At 40.9% G+C, this 21,649-nt stretch overlaps 1 protein-coding gene across 6 annotated transcripts in view; it reads left to right on the forward strand.

The window, feature by feature from the left end:
• The window catches only part of LOC126281323 (AP-5 complex subunit beta-1-like), a 137,120-nt gene that overhangs the window by 54,226 nt on the left and 61,245 nt on the right, over window positions 1-21,649 (forward strand). For all 6 annotated transcript variants that reach the window (XR_007551250.1, XM_049980174.1, XM_049980178.1 and 3 more), the window contains one exon: window positions 9,169-9,439. Coding sequence is in view for 5 of the 6 variants with exons in the window: in XM_049980174.1 (XP_049836131.1) it covers window positions 9,169-9,439 (271 nt within the window). In the remaining variant the exon portion in view is untranslated. The remainder of the gene's footprint in view (window positions 1-9,168; window positions 9,440-21,649) is intronic.

A 21,649-nucleotide genomic window follows, 5' to 3' on the forward strand; every position in this document is an offset into this window, starting at 1 on the left:
TTCTATAAGCAATTTGGGCACCCTTTGTGCACAAAATTTGTGGTAGGCTAGCTATTAAGTGATAATTTCAAACAACAGAGTCCGTGAAACTCGTGCAAAAGAAAGCAAAAGCTCCATTATTGTGTAGCGACCGTGGTCACGAATCATTTCATCAACTTCAGCAACAAGATTGTCAGTCACAGTGCTCGGGCATCCATTCTTCTCTTCATCGTGGACGTTGGTTTGGCCTTTTTAAAACTGAATGCACCATTTCTGGATGGAACATTCACTCATTACAATGTTTCCATACACTTTGCATAGTTCACGATAAATTTCTATAGGTTTAAGGGTTTTTGGCAACAAAAACCGTATCACAGACCGCACCTCACAACTGGCGGGATTTTCGATTGCAGCGCACGTTTCAAATTCGAATATCGATAAAACCAGACACACAGAGATGTTCCCACTGTTAAGGGTGGATGCCGACTGAGCTGCCGAGTATGCACTTATCAAAATATACGTGATCGGCACACGTCTAGCGGCATCAGACGGAAATGTTCCCTACTTTCTGAATGGTCCTCCTATATGTATTATCGACAATAACATTTTCATGTAGTTATGTTTACAAATAGTCGTTACCATGTTATCTTATCAGACCATGACATATGTGACAAAATATTGTAGTAAAATTTAATAAATTTGCATTCCTTTAAATCAAAAGTTATTTTAAACAGTGAGTGCTACAAAATGTTAGTTTTAAATGTGACTAAATTATAATTTCAGTTCCCTCCTGTTGTAGTGTTTCTTATGACAATTCATATTATTTATAGAAAAAACTTTGTTTCAGTTTGTATCGTAGATGATAAATGTGACATACGGTTACATTACAAATATTTTACACTTCATTTTATAGAGATTCGTTGTAGATACTATTAAAATGATTCATTATATAGTTCTTAACATCATTAAGAATAATAAATGCAGATTGAAACGTGAAAGAATAACCACATAATTATATACAAAATTGAATTGAGTGGGATTAGATGATTTACTAAACAAATGTATTGCATACTACAATAGCTCAACTTCGCTCTATTACATTACTCTTGTTAATGCAGGAAGACAAACACAGTGGTCTTAGTCTGTTGTTGTCTGCACCAAAACTGAGATTATTGTGCAGATTACATCACATAGGACAATAAGAACTGCATAATATGATAATCACTGTGTTGTTACATAAGTTTTAATTGTTCAGAAAGTTGTAATACAATTCATCACAAATATCTGGTACAAGGAGAATCATCTCTCGCCATCCCATTTTTTGAAACCAGATTTGCAGGTTTCTAATAAACAAGGTTCTTCATGCTCCACAAGAAAATATCTAAGGAGGCCAAATATTGGGATCTTGGTGATGAAGCTTGTGGTCCATTTTTACATAGCCATCTTTCCCCAAACATTGCCTCGAGATTACCATTGCTGAAGGACTGCAGAAAATGCACACATTTCTTTATGAATATTCAGTGTTGTATCTTCCAAGAACTCCACTAGTCTTTTTTGAAGAAAAATGATGTATCTCTGATCTGTATGATGTGGAGGAAGGATGCAGTGCTGTCCCCCAGGCCACTTGGATTAATTATAAGTTTCGATGCATTACCCTGCAACAAGAATGAATAGGTTTTGAATGTAGACCACATTCAATTCATATATTGCTCATTGAATGTTCCCACAGGGATAAATCATGGACAGAATAACGGAGCTGCCACAGACCAACCGTGAGGAAGGACAAGCATGGAAATAAATGCCCGCCTCTCACCCGTAAGCAGTTGGTCATTGGCACATCTGATGACGCTGACTTTCAAAAATACTGCAGTTGTTGCGCAGATAAGTCCAGCTTTTTGGATGACAGAAAAATTATCATTAGCTCCAGGAAAAAACTAAAGCGTCACATGTTCACTTTCCTTTCTCCATGATGATTAACATCCTATCTAGGTTTTCGCCAAAAACCCATCATCTGAAGGCAACAAGTAGATGCTGCTTTGAAATATCACAAAGCATTAGCAAAGCCTTCCACATAATGCCTGAGAGCCTCATCAATATTTATTACATTAGGCAGTAAATTTAAGTGCTTTCTGTGGTGTAACCTAAATTGTATTTCTGTTTCTAATTATTAAAAGAAGTGCGTATCATGAAGGGAAGATTGCTCGAGTTAAGGTCCAGATCTTTGGTATATTTTGAGCTGCTTCTTTATTAAAATACAATTTATCTGTCATAATATACAAAATTATACATCTTTCTTGTTATTTTTGTATACAATTGGAGTAAATAGTACATATTACTGTCCTTATATTTTCCTTCAATTTTTCTGTCTTCATTGAACTTTTATTTGGTGTTTAAGTGGAATTTAATGGTGCTTCCCCACATTTCTTAATAAATTTCAGTGACATATATCTTCAGTGACACAAGCTAATAAGAGAAAGTAGCATACATTTTAAAGAGTATATATGCAGTGCCTCTGTACTTCCGCCTTGACTGACATCTCTGCCCGAACTATTTGCCTTTACAAATGTCTGCTTGTGTCTGTGTATGTGCGGATGGATATGTGTGTGCGTGTGTGCGTGCGTGCGTGCGCGCCCGCCCCTGTACACCTGTCCTTTTTTCCCCTTAAGGTAAGTCTTTCCGCTCCCGGGATTGGAATGACTCCTTACCCTCTCCCTTAAAACCCACATCCTTACGTCTTTCCCTCTCCTTCCCTCTTTCCTGAAGAAGCAACCGTTGGTTGCGAAAGCTAGAATTTTGTGTGTATATTTGTGTGTCTATCGACCTGCCAGCGCTTTTGTTTGGTAAGTCCCATCATCTTTGTGTGTGTATATATATCTCTGCCTTTACATATGTTTGCTTGTGTCTGTGTATGTATGGATGGGTGTGTGTGTGTGTGTGTGTGTGTGTGTGTGTGTGTGTGTGTGTGTGTGTGTGTGTGTGTGTTTTATTTATTGTGCCTCTCTACTGGCACTTTCCCGCGTGGTAAGTCTTGGAATCTTTGTTTTTAATATATTTTTCCCATGTGGAAGTTTCTTTCTATTTTATTTTTCCAAGACTTACCAAGCAGGAAAGCACCGGTAGATAGGCACAATTAAAAAAAAAAAAAAAAAAAAAAAAAAAAAAAAAAAAAAAAAAAAAAAACACACACAGAATTTCTAGCTTTCGCAACCGACGGTTGCTTCTTCAGGAAAGAGGGAAGGAGAGGGAAAGACGAAAGGATGTGGGTTTTAAGGGAGAGGCTAAGGAGTCATTCCAATCCCGGGAGCGGAAAGACTTCCCTTAGGGGGGAAAAAAGGACAGGTATACACTCGCGCGCACAGACACAAGCAGACATTTGTAAAGGCAAAGAGTTCGGGCAGAGATGTCAGTCGAGGCGGAAGTACAGAGGCAAAGAAGTTATTGAAAGACAGGTGAGGTTGAGTGGCGGCAACTTGAAATTAGCGGAGGTTGAGGCCTGGCGGATATCGAGAAGAGAGGATATACTGAAAGGCGAGTTCCCATCTCCGGAGTTCGGATAGGTTGGTGTTGGTGGGAAGTATCCAGATAACCCGGACGGTGTAACACTGTGCCAAGATGTGCTGGCCGTGCACCAAGGCATGTTTAGCCACAGGGTGATCCTCATTACCAACAAACACTGTCTGCCTGTGTCCATTCATGCGAATGGACAGTTTGTTGCTGGTCATTCCCACATAGAAAGCGTCACAGTGTAGGCAGGTCAGTTGGTAAATCACGTGGGTGCTTTCACACCTGGCTCTTCCTTTGATCGTGTACACTTTCTGGGTTACAGAACTGGAGTAGGTGGTGGTGGGAGGGTGCATGGGACAGGTATTACACCGGGGGCGGTTACAAGGGTAGGAGCCAGAGGGTAGGGAAGGTGGTTTGGGGATTTCATAGGGATGAACCAAGAGGTTACGAAGGTTAGGTGGACGGCAGAAAGACACTCTTGGTGGAGTGGGGAGGATTTCATGAAGGATGGATCTCATTTCGGGGCAGGATTTTAGGAAGTCGTATCCCTGCTGGAGAGCCACATTCAGAGTCTGATCCAGTCCCGGGAAGTATCCTGTCAGAAGTGGGGCACTTTTAGGGTTCTTCTGTGAGAGGTTCTGGGTTTGAGGGGATGAGGAAGTGGCTCTGGTTATTTGCTTCTGTACCAGGTCAGGAGGGTAGTTGCGGGATGCGAAAGCTGTTTTTAGGTTGTTGGTGAAATGGTTCAGGGATTCAGGACTGGAGCAGATTCGTTTGCCACGAAGGCCTAGGCTGTAGGGAAGGGACCGTTTGATATGGAATGGGTGGCAGCTGTCATAATGGAGGTACTGTTGCTTTTGGTGGGTTTGATGTGGACGGATGTGTGAAGCTGGCCTCCATCTGTCCAATGGCCCATCCATATACAGACACAAGCACATATGAGGGAAACATTCCACGTGTGAAAAATCCAGCTTTGGTTCCAGCAGATTCACCTGGTCCTACTCCAAAACCCATGCCACTTTCCTTGACGTTGACCTCCATCTGTCCAATGGCCATCTTCACACGTCCGTCCACATCAAACCCACCAACAAGCAACAGTACCTCCATCATGACAGCTGCCACCCATTCCATATCAAACGGTCCCTTCCTTACAGCCTAGGTCTTCGTGGCAAACGAATCTGCTCCAGTCCGGAATCCTTGAACCATTACACCAACCACCTGAAAACAGCTTTCGCATCCCGCAACTACCCTCCTGACCTGGTACAGAAGCAAATAACCAGAGCCACTTCCTCATCCCCTCAAACCCAGAACCTCCCACAGAAGAACCACGAAAGTGCCCCACTTGTGACAGGATACTTTCCGGGACTGAATCAGACTCTGATTGTGGCTCTCAAGCAGGGATATGACTTCCTCAAATCCTGCCCTGAAATGAGATCCATCCTTCATGAAATCCTCCCCACTCCACCAAGAGTGTCTTCCCGCCGTCCACCTAACCTTCGTAACCTCTTAGTTCATCCCTATGAAATCCCCAAATCACCTTCCCTACCCTCTGGCTCCTACCCTTGTAATCGTCTCCGGTGTAAAGCCTGTCCCATGAACCCTCTCACCATCACCTACTCCAGTTCTGTAACCCAGAAAGTGTACACGATCAAAGGCAGAGCCACGTGTGAAAGCACCTACGTGATTTACCAACTGACCTGCCTACACTGTGAAGCTTTCTATGTGGGAATGACCAGCAACAAACTGTCCATTCGTATGAATGGACACAGGCAGACAGTGTTCGTTGGTAATGAGGATCACCCTGTGGCTAAACATGCCTCGGTGCATGGCCAGCACATCTTGGCACAGTGTTACACCGTCCGAGTTATCTGGATACTTTCCACTAACACCAACCTATCAGAACTCGCTAGATGGGAACTTGCCCTTCAGTATGTCCTCTCTTCTCGATATCCGCCAGGCCTCAACCTCCGCTAATTGCAAGTTGCCGCCGCTCATACCTCACCTGTCTTTCAACAACTTCTTTGCCTCTGTACTTCTGCCGCGACTGACATCTCTGCCCAAACTCTTTGCCTTTACAAAGCGATATTCACATATAAGGTAGCAGTAGTATACCATATGGTAGGTACAAAAGAGCAGTGCATTGACGGAGCTTTAGTTTGTACTCAGGTTATTACACTCCTGGAAATGGAAAAAAGAACACATTGACACCAGTGTGTCAGACCCACCATACTTGCTCCGGACAGTGCGAGAGGGCTGTACAAGCAATGATCACACGTACGGCACAGCGGACACACCAGGAACCGCGGTGTTGGCCGTCGAATGGTGCTAGCTGCGCAGCATTTGTGCACCGCCGCTGTCAGTGTCAGCCAGTTTGCCGTGGCATACGGAGCTCCATCGCAGTCTTTAACACTGGTAGCATGCCGCGACAGCGTGGACGTGAACCGTATATGCAGTTGACGGACCTTGAGCGAGGGCGTATAGTGGGCATGCGGGAGGCCGGGTGGACGTACCGCCAAATTGCTCTACACGTGGGGCGTGAGGTCTCCACAGTACATCGATGTTGTCGCCAGTGCTCGGCGGAAGGTGCACATGCCCGTCGACCTGGGACCGGACCGCAGTGACGCACGGATGCATGCCAAGACCGTAGGATCCTATGCAGTGCCGTAGGGGACCGCACTGCCACTTCCCAGCAAATTAGGGACACTGTTGCTCCTGGGGTATCGGCGAGGACCATTCGCAACCGTCTCCATGAAGCTGGGCTACGGTCCCGCACACCGTTAGGCCATCTTCCGCTCACGCCCCAACATCGTGCAGCCCGCCTCCAGTGGTGTCGCGACAAGCGTGAATGGAGGGACGAATGGAGATGTGTCATCTTCAGCGATGAGAGTCGCTTCTGCCTTGGTGCCAATGATGGTCGTATGCGTGTTTGGTGCCGTGCAGGTGAGCGCCACAATCAGGACCGCATACAACCGAGGCACACAGGTCCAACACCCGGCATCATGGTGTGGGGAGTGATCTCCTACACTGGCCATACACCTCTGGTGATCGTCGAGGGGACACTGAATAGTGCACGGTACATCCAAACCGTCATCGAACCCATCGTTCTACCATTCCTAGACCGGCAAGGGAACTTGCTGTTCCAACAGGACAATGCACGTCCGCATGTATCCCGTGCCACCCAACGTGCTCTAGAAGGTGTAAGTCAACTACCCTGGCCAGCAAGATCTCCGGATCTGTCCCCCATTTAGCATGTTTGGGACTGGATGAAGCGTTGTCTCACGCGGTCTGCACGTCCAGCACGAACGCTGGTCCAACTGAGGCGCCAGGTGGAAATGGCATGGCAAGCCATTCCACAGGACTACATCCAGCATCTCTAAGATCGTTTCCATGGGAGAATAGCAGCCTGCATTGCTGCGAATGGTGGATATACACTGTACTAGTGCCGACATTGTGCATGCTCTGTTGCCTGTGTCTATGTGCCTGTGGTTCTGTCAGTGTGATCATGTGATGTATCTGACCCCAGGAATGTGTCAATAAAGTTTCCCCTTCCTGGGACAATGAATTCACGGTGTTCTTATTTCAATTTCCAGGAGTGTATTTGAAAAGGTTTCCAGTGTGAGTATGGACATACAACGGGAATCAAGACCTTGAATGTAGAATGGTAGTTGGAGCTAGATGCAGGGGAGATTCCATTTCATAAATCATTAAAGAATTCAATATTTTGAGAACTACAGTGTCAAGAATGCAATGAGGATACTAAATTTCAGGCATTATCTCTCACCGTGGACAACACAGTGGTTAGTGGCCTTCACTTAATGATAGAGAGCAGCGACATTTGTTTAGAGTTGTCAGTGCTAATAGACAAGCAACATTGCATGAAATAATCGCAGAAATCAGTGTGAGACATATGCTGAATGATGAATGTATCTGTTGGGATTGTGTGGTGAAATTTGGTGTTAATAGGCTATGGCAACAGACAACCATTACGAGTGTCTTTGCCAACAGAAAGACATTGCCTACAGTGTCTCTCCTGGACTTGCTACAGTATCGCTTGAAACCTAGGTGACTTGGAAACTGTGGCCTGGTCAGATGAGTTCAGATTTCAGTTAGTAAGAGCTGATGGTAGAATTCAAGCTTGACACAGACCGCATAAAGCCATGGACCCACATTGTCAACAGGGCACTGTGCAAGCTTATGGTCATTCCCTAATGGTGTGGGCTGTGTGAACATGGAATGGAGTGGGTCATCTAGTCCAGCTGAACCAATCGCTGATTGGATATGGTTATGTTTGGCTACTTGGAAACCATTTGCAGCCATTGATGAACTTCACCTACTCTAACAACAATGGGTTTTTATGGATGACACATTTGTTTGCACTTGGGTTGAAGAACATTCAAGACAATTAGAGTGAACAATTTGGCAACCAAGATTGCTTGAGATGAATCCCATTGAACATTTATGGGCTGAAGAAGCATGACCCACTTTTTCAGTAGGGGCATCCAATGACGTGTTGAGTCCATTTCAGATTGAGTTACTGCACTATGCTTGATGAAAGGTGGTCATACACAATATTAGGAGGTATCCCATGACTTTTGCCACCTCAATGTATTTTTTCTCCAGTTAAATACTTACCCAGCTATGTTGCTTATGTATTTTTTGTCACACATGACACCTGTCTGTGGTCAGTTTCTGACAACTAAGCAGTTGTGCTCCTTATGACATAAGTGTGTCTACTACAATGTAATCTTTGAGTTTCTGAAACCAAGTACTGCTTTGATAATAAGTTGTCACAAAAATAAGATGTTTGCTGAGCAAGGAAAACACAAAAATAGATCACACATGCTTATCACTTTTCTAGATAATGTCAACTGTTTGTTTATCAGAGTTGGCTAGAAACACTCATACTGATTATCTACAATACTACCCACAGCCGAACTATCCTGGCAAATATTTATCACTAACAGGGGCTTCCAAGGGACCTGTGGGAGTAATTACAGACATCATGTCAGCCACAGACTGCACAAACATTATTGCAGATCGCTTACCCCCCTTCTTGCTTGATGTATTCCCTGACAGTGAAGGCATCTACCTAAAGGATAACTGTGTTTGTTACAAGGCCAGAAATTTGCTACAGTGGTTTGAGGATTGTGATACTACTCACATTGAGGTCTTGGCCATCATATTTGAACACAATGGCACATGACTGTGATGCTGTCAGTTGCCAGCTCCACATCCATAAACCATTAACCCATGATTTATAGGAACTGCATTAGCTGTGCATCGGAATCTGCAGTCGTGCACCTCCAAAAACAAAAAAAAAGGCTTGTGGAATCTGTGCCACATGGAATCACTGCTGTATTGCATTCCTAAGGTGCACCAACACACTGTTAAACAAGTGTTCATAATGTTTTGGCTCACCAGTGTCTTGATTTATCTTAACCCTGCCCTGGTGTGCCCACCTGAATCGAGGATCAAGTGAGAATATTTTGTTTACTGTCTGAATGACTTGTCCCTTCTAAACATTTTCTTTCTTTGTTGGAGAAGGTAGCTACCAGGTTTGAAGCGTAGGATTAGTTCCATTTTTATTTGTGTATGATGTTATATGTTAATTGTATTATTTTTGCCCATATTTGATTAAAATTTGTAATCGTAAACAATGTTTTAATGCCTGTTCTAAATTTGTAGCGGGACATTGGTGAGACACTGACAAGTAACCAAGATCAGTCACACAGTTTGTCACTACTCTCATTGAATGCGTCTGCAACATGCCTTCCTGTCGCTCATCGTCTTATTGCACTCGACATACTTGCTGACTGCCTTGCTGCAATACCTTCTGCAGTGAATCCTGTGGGTCAGGCAGCAGCTGTTACTGTCCTGCTCCCAGCATCATTTGATGGACCTGAGACACAGCTCAAGAAGATAATTGCATTAGCTAGTGTGCTGCACACTCGTCATGGTATGTGACTGATAATATAGCAACTGATGCCTCATAGGAGGAAGTGTGTGCTTATTACACAAAATGTCAGTGATGAGAACAATAAGATGTATATTTCAGATAGTATAAATACTATTCATGAATTTGTGGAATAAAGATAACCATAGTCAAGTAGAGACATAAGGAGGATTGGAATTCATACTCGTGAATTGAAAGTGTTCATAATGTGGTAGATACTGTTAAGTTGGTTGGAAATGTCACAAGTTGACCCCGAAATTCTAATATAGATTTCTTCCAGAAAAAGACTAAACAAGCAGAATGGAGAGTGAACTGCACTACTTGCAGATAGCAATAAAGTGAACATCACTTGTACAACAAAGTGTCCCACCTGTAATTCACATCTTCAGACAATGTGTAACATAAATATATTGCATTACATTGTAATGACAGATCTATGTTAATAAAGAGAAAAGGAATGTGGAAAATATTGTAGGAAGCTAAAGTCTAAAAACCTTCAGCAATGTTGTGGAAGAGAATAGCTATCAATTCAATGACTTCACAGTGCAGTCAGTGTCAGAACTGAAGGAATAGTGTGGCCAGATGTAAGGCTATACTGTATTGTGACCAACAGGAAGACTTCACTTAAAACTTTGAGGCTAACTTTTCATCTCTGGTTGCAGGAAACATCCTCAAAGGTGGAGTGGGCAATCAGACATTGAGGGAGGCACCTCTAAAGGTACTCATGGAGCAACTATTGAGGCGGTATCTGACAGCTTCCATAACAGTTCACTGATATAATTTGGATGGAAACAGCTAGAATCCTATGAAAGTGTAAGCTGGCTAACAGTATTTTTTTACATACACCAGGGAAGGCACTGAGGGATATTAACACAGTTAGTAACATTATCGTTCTTACCACAGATGGGTAATGCCATCGCTGTGATGAAGAGTGAGGACTATCAGGGAAAGTTCATTGATGTTTTGAGTCTCACCAATTATAAAAAATCTTTAGCAGGATCTCACCATGAAGATTTTAAGAATCACCAATCAATTGGTGAAAACGTCTTCCTTCACTTCTGATGACAAAAGCTACTTTGTGAAATGGAAGTGTGCCCACCTAGGCTCTATCAATCACCCAAAGTGCACAAGCCATAGATTCTGTTGAAAACCTAAAGTGTGAGTGCTCAAAATCAAACAGCGCACTATAAAAGAGCTCCCACAGCCTGCCTAAAGAGATCACCTTGCAATCTGCACAGACAGCATAGCAAGCACTGTGCATTTGCACAACAGCCCAATATACAAGGTGTGTTCAAAAAGTAAGGTGACTTTATATTTTTATGAAAAAATATTTATTTAATCATTAATATTCATGTTGTCCCCTTCAGAGTAATCCCCCTAAGATACAATACACTTATGCTAATGCTAAGACAGAGGTTTAGGAACCAGGTTTTAAATTGTAAGACATTTCCAGGGGCAGATGTGGACTCTTGACCACAATCTATTGGTTATTGGTTATGAACTGTAGACTAAAACTGAAGAAACTGGAAAAAGGTGGGAAATTAAGGAGGTGGGACCTGGATAAACTGAAAGAACCAGAGGTTATATACAGAGTTTCAGGAAAACATTAAGGAATGATTGACAAGAAATAGAGTATAAGAAGAATGGGTAGCTTTGAGGGATTAAATAGTGAAGGCTGCAGAGGATCAAATAGGTAAAAAGACGAGGGCTAGTAGAAACCCTTGGGTAACAGAAGAAATATTGAATTTAATTGATGAAAGGAGAAAATATAAAAACGCATTAAATGAAGCAGGCAAAAAGGAATACAAATGTCTCAAAAATGAATTAAAAACAAAGATTCCAAGACTTACCAAGCAGGAAAGCGCCGGTAGATAGGCACAATAAATAAAACACACACACACACACATACACACACACACACACACACACACACACACACAAGCAGACATTTGTAAAGGCAAAGCCTCTCTTCTCGATATCCGCCAGGCCTCAACCTCCGCTAATTTCAAGTTGCCGCTGCTCAACCTCACCTGTCTTTCAATAACTTCTTTGCCTCTGTACTTCCGCCTCGACTGACATCTCTGCCCGAACTCTTTGCCTTTACAAATGTCTGCTTGTGTCTGTGTATGTGCGGATGGATATATATATATATATATATATATATATATATATATATATATGTGTGTGTGTGTGTGTGTGTGTGTGTGTGTGTGTGTGTGTGTTTGTTTTATTTATTGTGGCTATCTACCAGTGCTTTCCTGCTTGGTAAGTCTTGGAATCTTTGTTTTTAATATATTTTTCCCAAGTGGAAGTTTCTTTCTATTTTATTTATGTCTCAAAAATGAGATTGACAGGAAGTGCAAAATGGCTAAGCAGGGATGGCTAGAGGACAAATGTAAGGATGTAGAGACTTATCTCACTTGTGGTAAGATAGATACTGCCTACAGGAAAATTAAAGAAGCCTTTGGAGAAAAGAGAACCACTTGTATGAATATCAAGAGCTCAGATGGAAACCCAGTTCTACGCAAAGAAGGGAAAGCAGAAAGGTGGAAGGAGTATATAGACGGTCTATACAAGGGTGATGTACTTGAGGACACTATTATGGAAATGAAAGAGGATGTAGATGAAATGGGGGATACGATACTGTGTGAAGAGTTTGACAGAGCACTGAAAGACCTGAGTCGAAACAAGGCCCCGGGAGTAGACAACATTCGATTAGAACTACTGATGGCCTTGGGAGAGCCATTCCTGACAAAACTCTACCATCTGGTGAGCAAGATGTGAAAGACAGGTGAAATACCCTCAGACTTCAAGAAGAATGTAATAATTCCAATCCCAAACAAAGCAGGTGTTGACAGATGTGAAAATTACCGAACTATCAGTTTAATAAGTCACAGCTGCAAAATACTAACGCGAATTCTTTACAGACGAATGGAAAAAGTGGTAGATGCAGACCTCGGGGAGGATCAGTTTGGATTCCGTCGAAATGTTGGAACACATGAGGCAATACTGACCTTACGACTTATCTTAGAAGAAATATTAACAAAAGGCAAACCTACATTTCTAGCATTTGTAGACTTAGAGAAAGCTTTTGACAATGTTGACTGGAATACTCTCTTTCAAATTCTGAAGGTGGCAGGGGTGAAATACAAGGAGCGAAAGGCTATTTACAATTTGTACAGAAATCAGATGGCAGTTATAGTAGTCGAGTGGCATGAAAGGGAAGCAGCGGTTGGGAAGGGAGTGAGACAGGGTTGAAGCCTATCCCCAATGTTATTCAATCTGAATATTGAGCAAGCAATAAAGGAAACAAAAGAAAATTTCAGAGTAGGTATTAAAATCCATGGTGAAGAAATAAAAACTTTGAGGTTCGCCGATGACATTGTAATTCTGTAAGAGACAGCAAAGGACTTTGAAGAGCAGTTGAACGGGATGGACAGTGTCTTGAAATGAGGATATAAGATGAACATCAACAAAAACAAAACGAGGATAATGGAATGTAGTCAAATTAAGTCGGGTGATGCTGAGGTAATTAGATTAGGAAATGAGACACTTAAAGTAGTAAAGGAGTTTTGCTATTTGGGGAACAAAATAACTGATGATGGTCGAAGTAGAGAGGATATAAAATGTAGACTGGCAATGGCAAGGAAAGTGTTTCTGAAGAAGAAAAATTTGTTAACATCGAATATAGATTTATGTATCAGGAAGTCGTTTCTGAAAGTATTTGTATGGAGTGTAGCCATGTATGGAAGTGAAACATGGACGATAAATAGTTTGGACAAGAAGAAAATAGAAGCTTTCGAAATGTGGTGCTACAGAAGAATGCTGAAGATTAGATGGGTAGATCACATAACTAATGAGGAGTTATTGAATAGAATTGGGGTGAAGAGAAGCTTTGGCATAACTTGACTGGAAGAAGGGATCGGTTGGTAGGACACGTTCTGAGACATCGAGGGATCACCAATTTAGTATTGGAGGGCAGCTTGGAGGGTAAAAATCATAGAGGCAGACCAAGGGATGAATACACTAAGCAGATTCAGAAAGATGTAGGCTGCAGTAGGTACTGTGAGAAGAAGAAGCTTGCACAGGATAGAGTAGCATGGAGAACTGCATCAAACCAGTCTCAGGACTGAAGATCACAACAACAACAATGCTTCTTCCAATCCTTGAAGCACTTCTCATAAGCACTTTTTGGTGCAGCCTTGAGTACTTCCAGCGATGCAGTTTTTATTCCCTCAGTCATTGAAAATCTTCATCCCATCATAGGTCTCTTCAGTTTTGGGAACAGGATAAAGGTGCAGGGGCCAAAAAGCGGTGAATATGCTGGCGTAGACAGGATTGTTGTGTTATTTCTGGCCATAAAGCCTCTGACAAGCAACATTGAATGAGCAGGTGCATTGTTGTGGTACTAAAGCCATGAATTGTTTTTCCACAGTTCCGGACATTTTTTGTGTATTACTTCTTGCAAATAGCGCATGACGTCAAGGTAATGCTCCTTATTGACCGTATGACCTTAAGGCAAAAATTCATGATGCACTGTGCCATGGTAATTGGAAAAAAAAAAGAAAAAAACAGTAAGCAAAACTTTGACATTTGATTGAAATTGGCGTGCCATTCTTGGTCTTGGCTCTCCGGGATACTTCCATTGGGACGACTGGGCTTTGGTTTCCATGTCATAACCATATACCCATGGTTCCTCACCAGTTATGATCCTTTTGAGCAAATCAGGATCATCATTGACGTCATTCAAGAGTTCCTGAGTGATGCTCATGCGACGGTTCTTCTGATTAAAATTGTGGAATTTTGGAACATACTTCGCTTGCACAGGTCTCATGCCCCAAACACCTGAAAAATTGCATGACTCCAGCTGGCTGATATGCCAACATTCTCAGCAGTTTCTCTTATAGTAATTCAATGATTTTCCAAAACAATTTTCTTCACTGCTTTGACATTATCATTTGTTGTTGATGTGCTCGGGCGTCCAGAGCGAGGTTCGTCATTGGCATTTTTTCGGCTGTCTGGGAAGAACTTGGCTGGCCGGAGTGGCCTAGCGGTTCTAGGCGCTACAGTGTGGAACCACACGACCGCTACGGTCGCAGGTTCAAATCCTGCCTCGGGCATGGATGTGTGTGATGTCCTTAGGTTAGTTAGGTTTAAGTAGTTCTAAGTTCTAGTGAAAGTGAAGAAGATTTAAATGATCTGCTGAACGGAATGAACAGTCTAATGAGTACACAGTATGGTTTGAGAGTAAATCGGAGAAAGACGAAGGTAATGAGAAGTAGAAATGAGAACAGCGAGAAACTTAACATCATGATTGATGGTCACGAAGTCAATGAAAAGGAATTCTGCTACCTAGGCAGTAAAATAACCAATGATGGACGGAGCAAGGAGGACATCAAAAGCAGACTCGCTATGGCAAAAAAGGCATTTCTGGCTGAGAGAAGTCTACTAATATCAAATAGCGGCCTCAATTTGAGGAAGAAATTTCTGATGACGTACATCTGGAGTACAGCATTGTATGGTAGTGAAACATGGACTGTGGGAAAAATGGAACAGAAGAGAATCGAAGGATTTGAGATGTGGTGCTATAGACGAATGTTGAAAATTAGGTGGACTGATAAGGTAAGGAATGAGGAGGTTCTACGCAGAATCGGAGAGGAAAGGAATATGTGGAAAACACTGATAAGGAGAAGGGACAGGATGATAGGACATCTGCTACGACATGAGGGAATGACTTCCATGGTACTAGAGGGAGCTGTAGAGGGCAAAAACTGTAGAGGAAGACAGAGATTGGAATACGTCAAGCGAATAATTGAGGACGTAGGTTGCAAGTGCTACTCTGAGATGAAGAGGTTGGCACAGGAAAGGAATTCGTGGCGGGCCGCATCAAACCAGTCAGTAGACTGATGACAAAAAAAAAAAGTTCTAAGGGACTGATGACCTCTGATGTTAGGTCCCATAGTGCACAGAGCCATTTTTGGAAGAACTTGTACCAATTGTAAACATTTTTTGTTACTTAGAGCAGAGTAGCCATATGCCACTGTCAACATTTCAAGTGTTTTAGAACACTTGATTTCATTTTTCACACAAAATTTGATGCAAATTCTTTGCTCAATTTCTTATAATAATAAAAAATTGCTGCACACACTAAAACACGTCTAACCTTTATATCTGCCAGAAACAAAGAAAGTATGCTGTACATGTGAAACTGTGAACATATGTTCAGAGCATGTGTGCCAACATAAAAAAAAATAGATAATCAAATGTACATTGCCAGCACAATTTAAAAAGTCACCTTACTTTTTGAACAGCCCTCACAAACCTGCCCACTGAGCCCTCACCCTCACTTATGTTTAGTTGCTTATTGTATGCTCATCTACGAGACTGTGTATGGATGTGTTCTATAGTTATGAGACTTTTTACTGTTCTATACCTTATTCATTGTGGATCTCTTCACATGTGAAAGCAGTGTAAAACTTGATTGGTGTTGCTTCTGATAACGTGTTGATACAATGTTAAAACAGATTCCTCTGAGGTCTATTGTGAATGCCACAATGTCTTTGAAACATATTCCCAGTGATGTTGGTGCTTACAATGTTTAGCACAGTGAAACAAAGATAAAGTGAAGAAAAACTTAAGAATAAGGTAGAGTAGGTAATAAATACATACATAAGTTATATTAAAAATTTAGCTCATCTTATTGCAAAATAAAAAAAATATAAATGTGGGCACAAGTGATATTCTTGTCGGTTTTGATGTTGCATTGTTATTTACCCCGATTCCAGTGAATAAAGCTATTCGTAAATAGCAGATATTTTTCAACTTGATGTGGTGTCGTTATCCAGACTTCATTCCATCACAACTTACTTCCAATACAACAATACTTGTTGTGAACAGATTGATGTGGTGGCTAAGGGCAGTTCTGTTTGTCCATCTGCGGACAATTTTGCTATGGATACTTTTGAATAATGGGCACTCCAGACTGCCAGTAAAAGACCAGATGTGTGGTACTGCTGTGTTGATCATACCCCTGTAATATGGACACATGCAGAAGAGTTGGATTCTTTCTAAGTACATTTGAATAGTAACAACCAAAAAATCTCATTTACTATGGAGATTGAGAATAATGGGTAATTTAATCTTCTGGATGTGATAGTAAGCAAATGTATGGGCAGGTCATTGATCCGTAAGGTTTATAGAAAAGCCATGCATATTGATCGTTACCTTCATAAAGAATCTAACCACCACCCTAGCCCGCTTCACCTCTGAGGATGTCTCCCACAGCCAGACACAAAATGTTAGAGGAAAGCTTTACATATCAACCACAGCCTGTCAGTCTGAAAGTTTTAAGTGAAGTTAATACTGGCCTTGAAAGCCTACATTATATTAGCAACATGGAAGAATTCAGAAACCTGTCTTCAGACAACTTCCCAGTGATGGTGGTGCTTATAAAGTTTAGCTTAATGAAACGAAGACAACTGAAGAAAAGCTGAAGAATATAGTAGACAAGGTAACAAACAAAAATGTTATAGTACTGTAATTACAGTTCCAAACACTTATCATTTCATTGAATCATCTTATGTAAATATGGAAATTTCCAACGCTATCACCATATACGTTTAAGTCTTCATATATATTAAAAATGTAAAATGGTGGACACGTATGAAAGTACCAATTATAGTCATGGAACTGATAAATCGTATATATTAATGGGAGCTGTCATAAAACACACAGTTAGCATCTAAACAGGCAGGGAAGGAAAAAATACTGTCATTTATGAAAGATAAATTAGATTACTACAATAAAACACTGTATGATCTCCATTTTATTCAAAGCAGAAAATCTCCAAATGCTGACTAAGTCCTGTTGGATTCTGTCAAAATAATTGGTACTGTTATGTCCTCCTTAATAGCCAGAAGATTTGAGCAGTAAAATAGTTTACATTGATTCCCTAAAGAAAAAACAGCAGTCACCGCATTGTGTGAAACAGAGAAAGTAAATAGTATTTAGGGCAATACATCTTAACATGTAATATGTCATAAGTAACCCTATTACAAGTGTGTATTAATGATCATTTCACTTTTGTTTGTAACAAGGGATAAAGTGGATTTAAGTCAGATGAAATTGATTACTTTAAATTAAGTGATCCACACAAACCATGAACCGTGCCATGGTGAAGTAACTTGAGTGCCTCAACAATACAAGTAGCCACACTTTAGGTGGAGCCACATTGGAGGGTATCTGTGAAGAGGCCAGATTAATAAATTGTTCCTTAAGAGAGTCAGCATCCTGGTCAGTAGTTCCAGGTGTAACAGACTGGAGAATGAAATGATCTGTAGGATAACTCAGTAAGATGGTGCTATGTCAGTGCTGTGAATGCCTAAAAGCAAGGGGAAACTACAACGCTTACGTTTCTTAATGACATGTTGCCCTAAGATACAGGGGATAGGCAGAACAATGTGAACACCTGTACTTGCTTTGGAATGATTTATTATTAAGGGGGTTGCACCCCCATTTGGCCGTAATACAGCTACAATTTTTCTTGGAATACTGGCATGTAATGATTGTATGTCACTCTTCTGTCAGAACCTCTTCTGACTCCTGCTCCAGAGTCTGCACCTCAATACCACCCACAAGTGTAAGTCCGGGGACTGTGCTGACAGGGAAGACGCTGCAGTTCAGTTGCATTCTCCTCATAATATGCCAGTACTGTCCTGGCTGTGTGAATGGGTACATTATCATCCTGAAATATGACACCATTGTTGGGAACAACATTTGAATCATGGGTGCACCTGATCACATAAAATGTTCACGTAATCATTGGCTGTAATGCATACTCTGAGAATAATGTTGGGACCAGCATAATACCATACCATCACACTTCCACCTCCATGCTTAACCATTGAAATCAAGCAATCAGAATTGTAGGCTTCTTTAGGCATTCTCCATACATAAATCCGGCCCGATGGTGGAAATAACGAAAACGTTGACTCGTCGGATTCTTATGACGTGTTTTCACTGATCAGCGGCCAGGATTTATGCTCCTGACACCATGTTTTAAGCTTCTTTGCATTGGTAGTTGTCGCTAATGGTTTCGCTATAGCAGCTTGTCCATGAATATTCACTTTATTGAGTTCTTGGTGGACAGTGTCAGTAGATACGCGGTTTCAGAGATGGTTATTGAGCTCTGCAGTCACTTTAGCTACCATAGTTTTGTGTTGTTTAGACACAACTCGTGTTGGCATACAATGATCTGTCATGTGGTTTCGATTTGCACCCACTATTACATTTTCACAATGGTGTCTTTCCACGTTTTGTGTAGGCTGTTAAGACTGTGAAACAGTTGCTCTTGAAGCATTCAGTAAGTTGATTGTCTTGGTTACTGACGCTCCAGCTAATCGCCCCCCCCCCCCCCTCTCCCCCCTAATCCGCTCTATTTGGAACTCCGTTAGGTCTTTCATTGCACATCAACCGCAATCTCTGAATGCAAATACGAAGTGTGCACTACTCGTAAACAACGTGTACTGATGCCTAGTCTGTACTAAACATGCACAGTCCAGCGTGACATGTGCCTTTCCTGCATTGTTGACAGTCGAACCTAACCATCCCATTACCACTGTTCACATTATTTTCCCTATCCCCTGTACATGGTTTATTGATGATAGTGTCCTTTTGGATAAAACATTTTGGGGTTTGAAAGGTCCTTCGTTCTGATCTGCAGGCTGGGACTGCATTGGAAGTTGTCATCAGAAAAACAACTCTAATGTCCTATGTATTACATCATGAAATTATGTAGGTTACTTATAAAGTTGCATAGGGAAATTGATAAATTTAAGTTAGGTATAGTACAAAGTAATTAAGTGGAGTGTCAAAAAGAATAGGATTTCTGGTCAGCTGAGTACAATGATGTCATGAAAATCAAGTAGGGGTAATATGGGAATAGGTATTGTAATGAACAAGAAAAGAATGTGAGTGGACTACTATGAGCAGCATATTGTATGGATTATCACAGACAAATTACATACATAGTTAAATAACTTTTGACTTCATTATGGAACAACAGTGATCATAATATTTTAAAGGAAAGCAGTCCATATCAGAATAAATATTTATTCGTATGTAAAATGCGAAAAGGAAGAAAGGCAACAACTCGCTTACATGGCTTGATATGTGGAGCACAGTAACATGTAACAGAAAACAGGATTCACACTACCTATTGAGCACTATCTTTTTTTCCAGCAATGCTACACACACACACAAGCACATAGATATCCAAACATACAATACAGTCCCATGGCTGTGGCAAGACTGGAAAGTTTTCTTACAACACTTATATCAGAATATTATGCAGAAACTAAGTGCTACATTCAGAATAATTTCCAAATATTTTCCTGTGCTTGTTTTCATTCAATTATGTCATGTTGTATCATGTTATTGGGTAATTCTGTGCCTATAAAAGGAACATTTTGAGCTCAGAAAAGTGTGATCACTACTTTCTGTGATGTCAGTATGCAAATTTCAAAAAGAAATATGGACATACATCATATAATTCTGCCATTCCTGTGAATGTATGACCTTGTGTCATTTGTGGTTAGGAAGCAAACCCCAATACTTTAAAGAATCCAACTCCTATGTTAAAGTAGCTTCAAACATCTGATTCCATTACAGTTGAGTAAATGTCGTAAATATTTTCCTTGAAGCATGTGAGTAAAAAAAAATTTAGGAAAGGTTTGAAATTATGCTTTAAGTTTGTTGGAATTTACTAAGTGCTCCCATTATGAAACACTGGATGAATGTAAACTGGGTAATTTGTGTTCCATTTTAAGCAAAGGACATCATATCTCCTGAAGTATGTGTTCTATAATGGTATAATTTTTTAGGTACATTCAGTGGTATACATGGATACTGTCTGCAAACTGTGACGTGAATAGAGCCAGTAGTAAAGAAGTAATGAATTAAAGCATCATTCACGATGTTGGCATTTTACTGCAGGAACAGCAGAGATGTAATAACCAATAAATGCTTTTTTCACCATTTTGTTAGGGCTGTCGGTGAGAAAAAGTATCAAAAAAGGTTTGGAATTGTGTGTAAAGCTTGTTGGAAGTTGCTAAGTGCTCTCATTCTCAAATAATGGATGAATGAAACCCAGCCATTTGTGTCCTCTCAGTTACATTGTCTCAAGACAAACACACTGTTTCTAACTGTAATTCTGTCGTTATTGTTTTAAACTTTTAACAGAAGATCATACCTCCTAATGAGTAGATTATGACAGCATTTTAAAATTTTGATTTTTGTCAATAATTATGCAAAATATTGAAAACCAAATTTTTGTTGCCCCTGGAAGCCACTCAGCAGGCAGCCTTCAATTGGGTCTGGGTACCATGCCCAGGGAAAGAAGCTGCAGTTCACTCATGGACCATTAGCCAGAAATATAATTGGGACTCTAATAACTCTTTTCTCAGCCATTTTACAGAAGGTTCTGCATTAGTTCACACATTACATTTTAGGTAGATTTCACTGGGAGTAAAAAAATCAGTTGTTTATTTGGAGTTGAAAAGTTTCCTTGTGCTACATAATGTTTATTCTGAAGAAAAGTTTTTTCACAGTAATTTAATGGGTTTTGGTGTATTGTGGTAGTCATATTTATGTAGGGGCTCATTCCACAACTGAACTGCTTTGGCTCGGATCAAATGCCACACTTGAGAGAGAAATGTGGACGTGTATAAGGAAATTAACACCCTGAAGTAAAATATACTTGTGACTCAAAAGATTAAAATAAAAAATACATCTGAGTTGAAAATTGTGAATTTTCCCTTCACAAATCTTTGCTGTGTGACACATTTTGGTCCAGTAGGGGTTAGTTTGTCACTTGAATATTTCTACAAAGGAGAAAGTTTCATAAAATAAAGACTGCTACATTTCCTGTGGGTACAGACAGTTCTTGAATGCAATTATTTGCATTACATTTCTTATCTCCATGTTAGTGAATAAAATACTTGTTCAGGAAATTTTCTCAGTCTTAGTGCAGGAATGTGCATTCACTTACTATTATCTATATTTTGTAATTATAAGGTCATTAGTATGCTAAAGAGGTGTCTTCTTCTGGAACTCGCATTGTGACCAGGTACTTATATATGAAAACATGCTGCACTGTACAGTGGAGAAGTTCGCAATCTATTGGATTTGATTTTTGGTGCTCACTCACAGCACTCG

Source organism: Schistocerca gregaria, chromosome 7 (genome assembly GCF_023897955.1).
Source record: "Schistocerca gregaria isolate iqSchGreg1 chromosome 7, iqSchGreg1.2, whole genome shotgun sequence".
NCBI classification, from domain to species: Eukaryota; Metazoa; Arthropoda; class Insecta; order Orthoptera; family Acrididae; genus Schistocerca; species Schistocerca gregaria.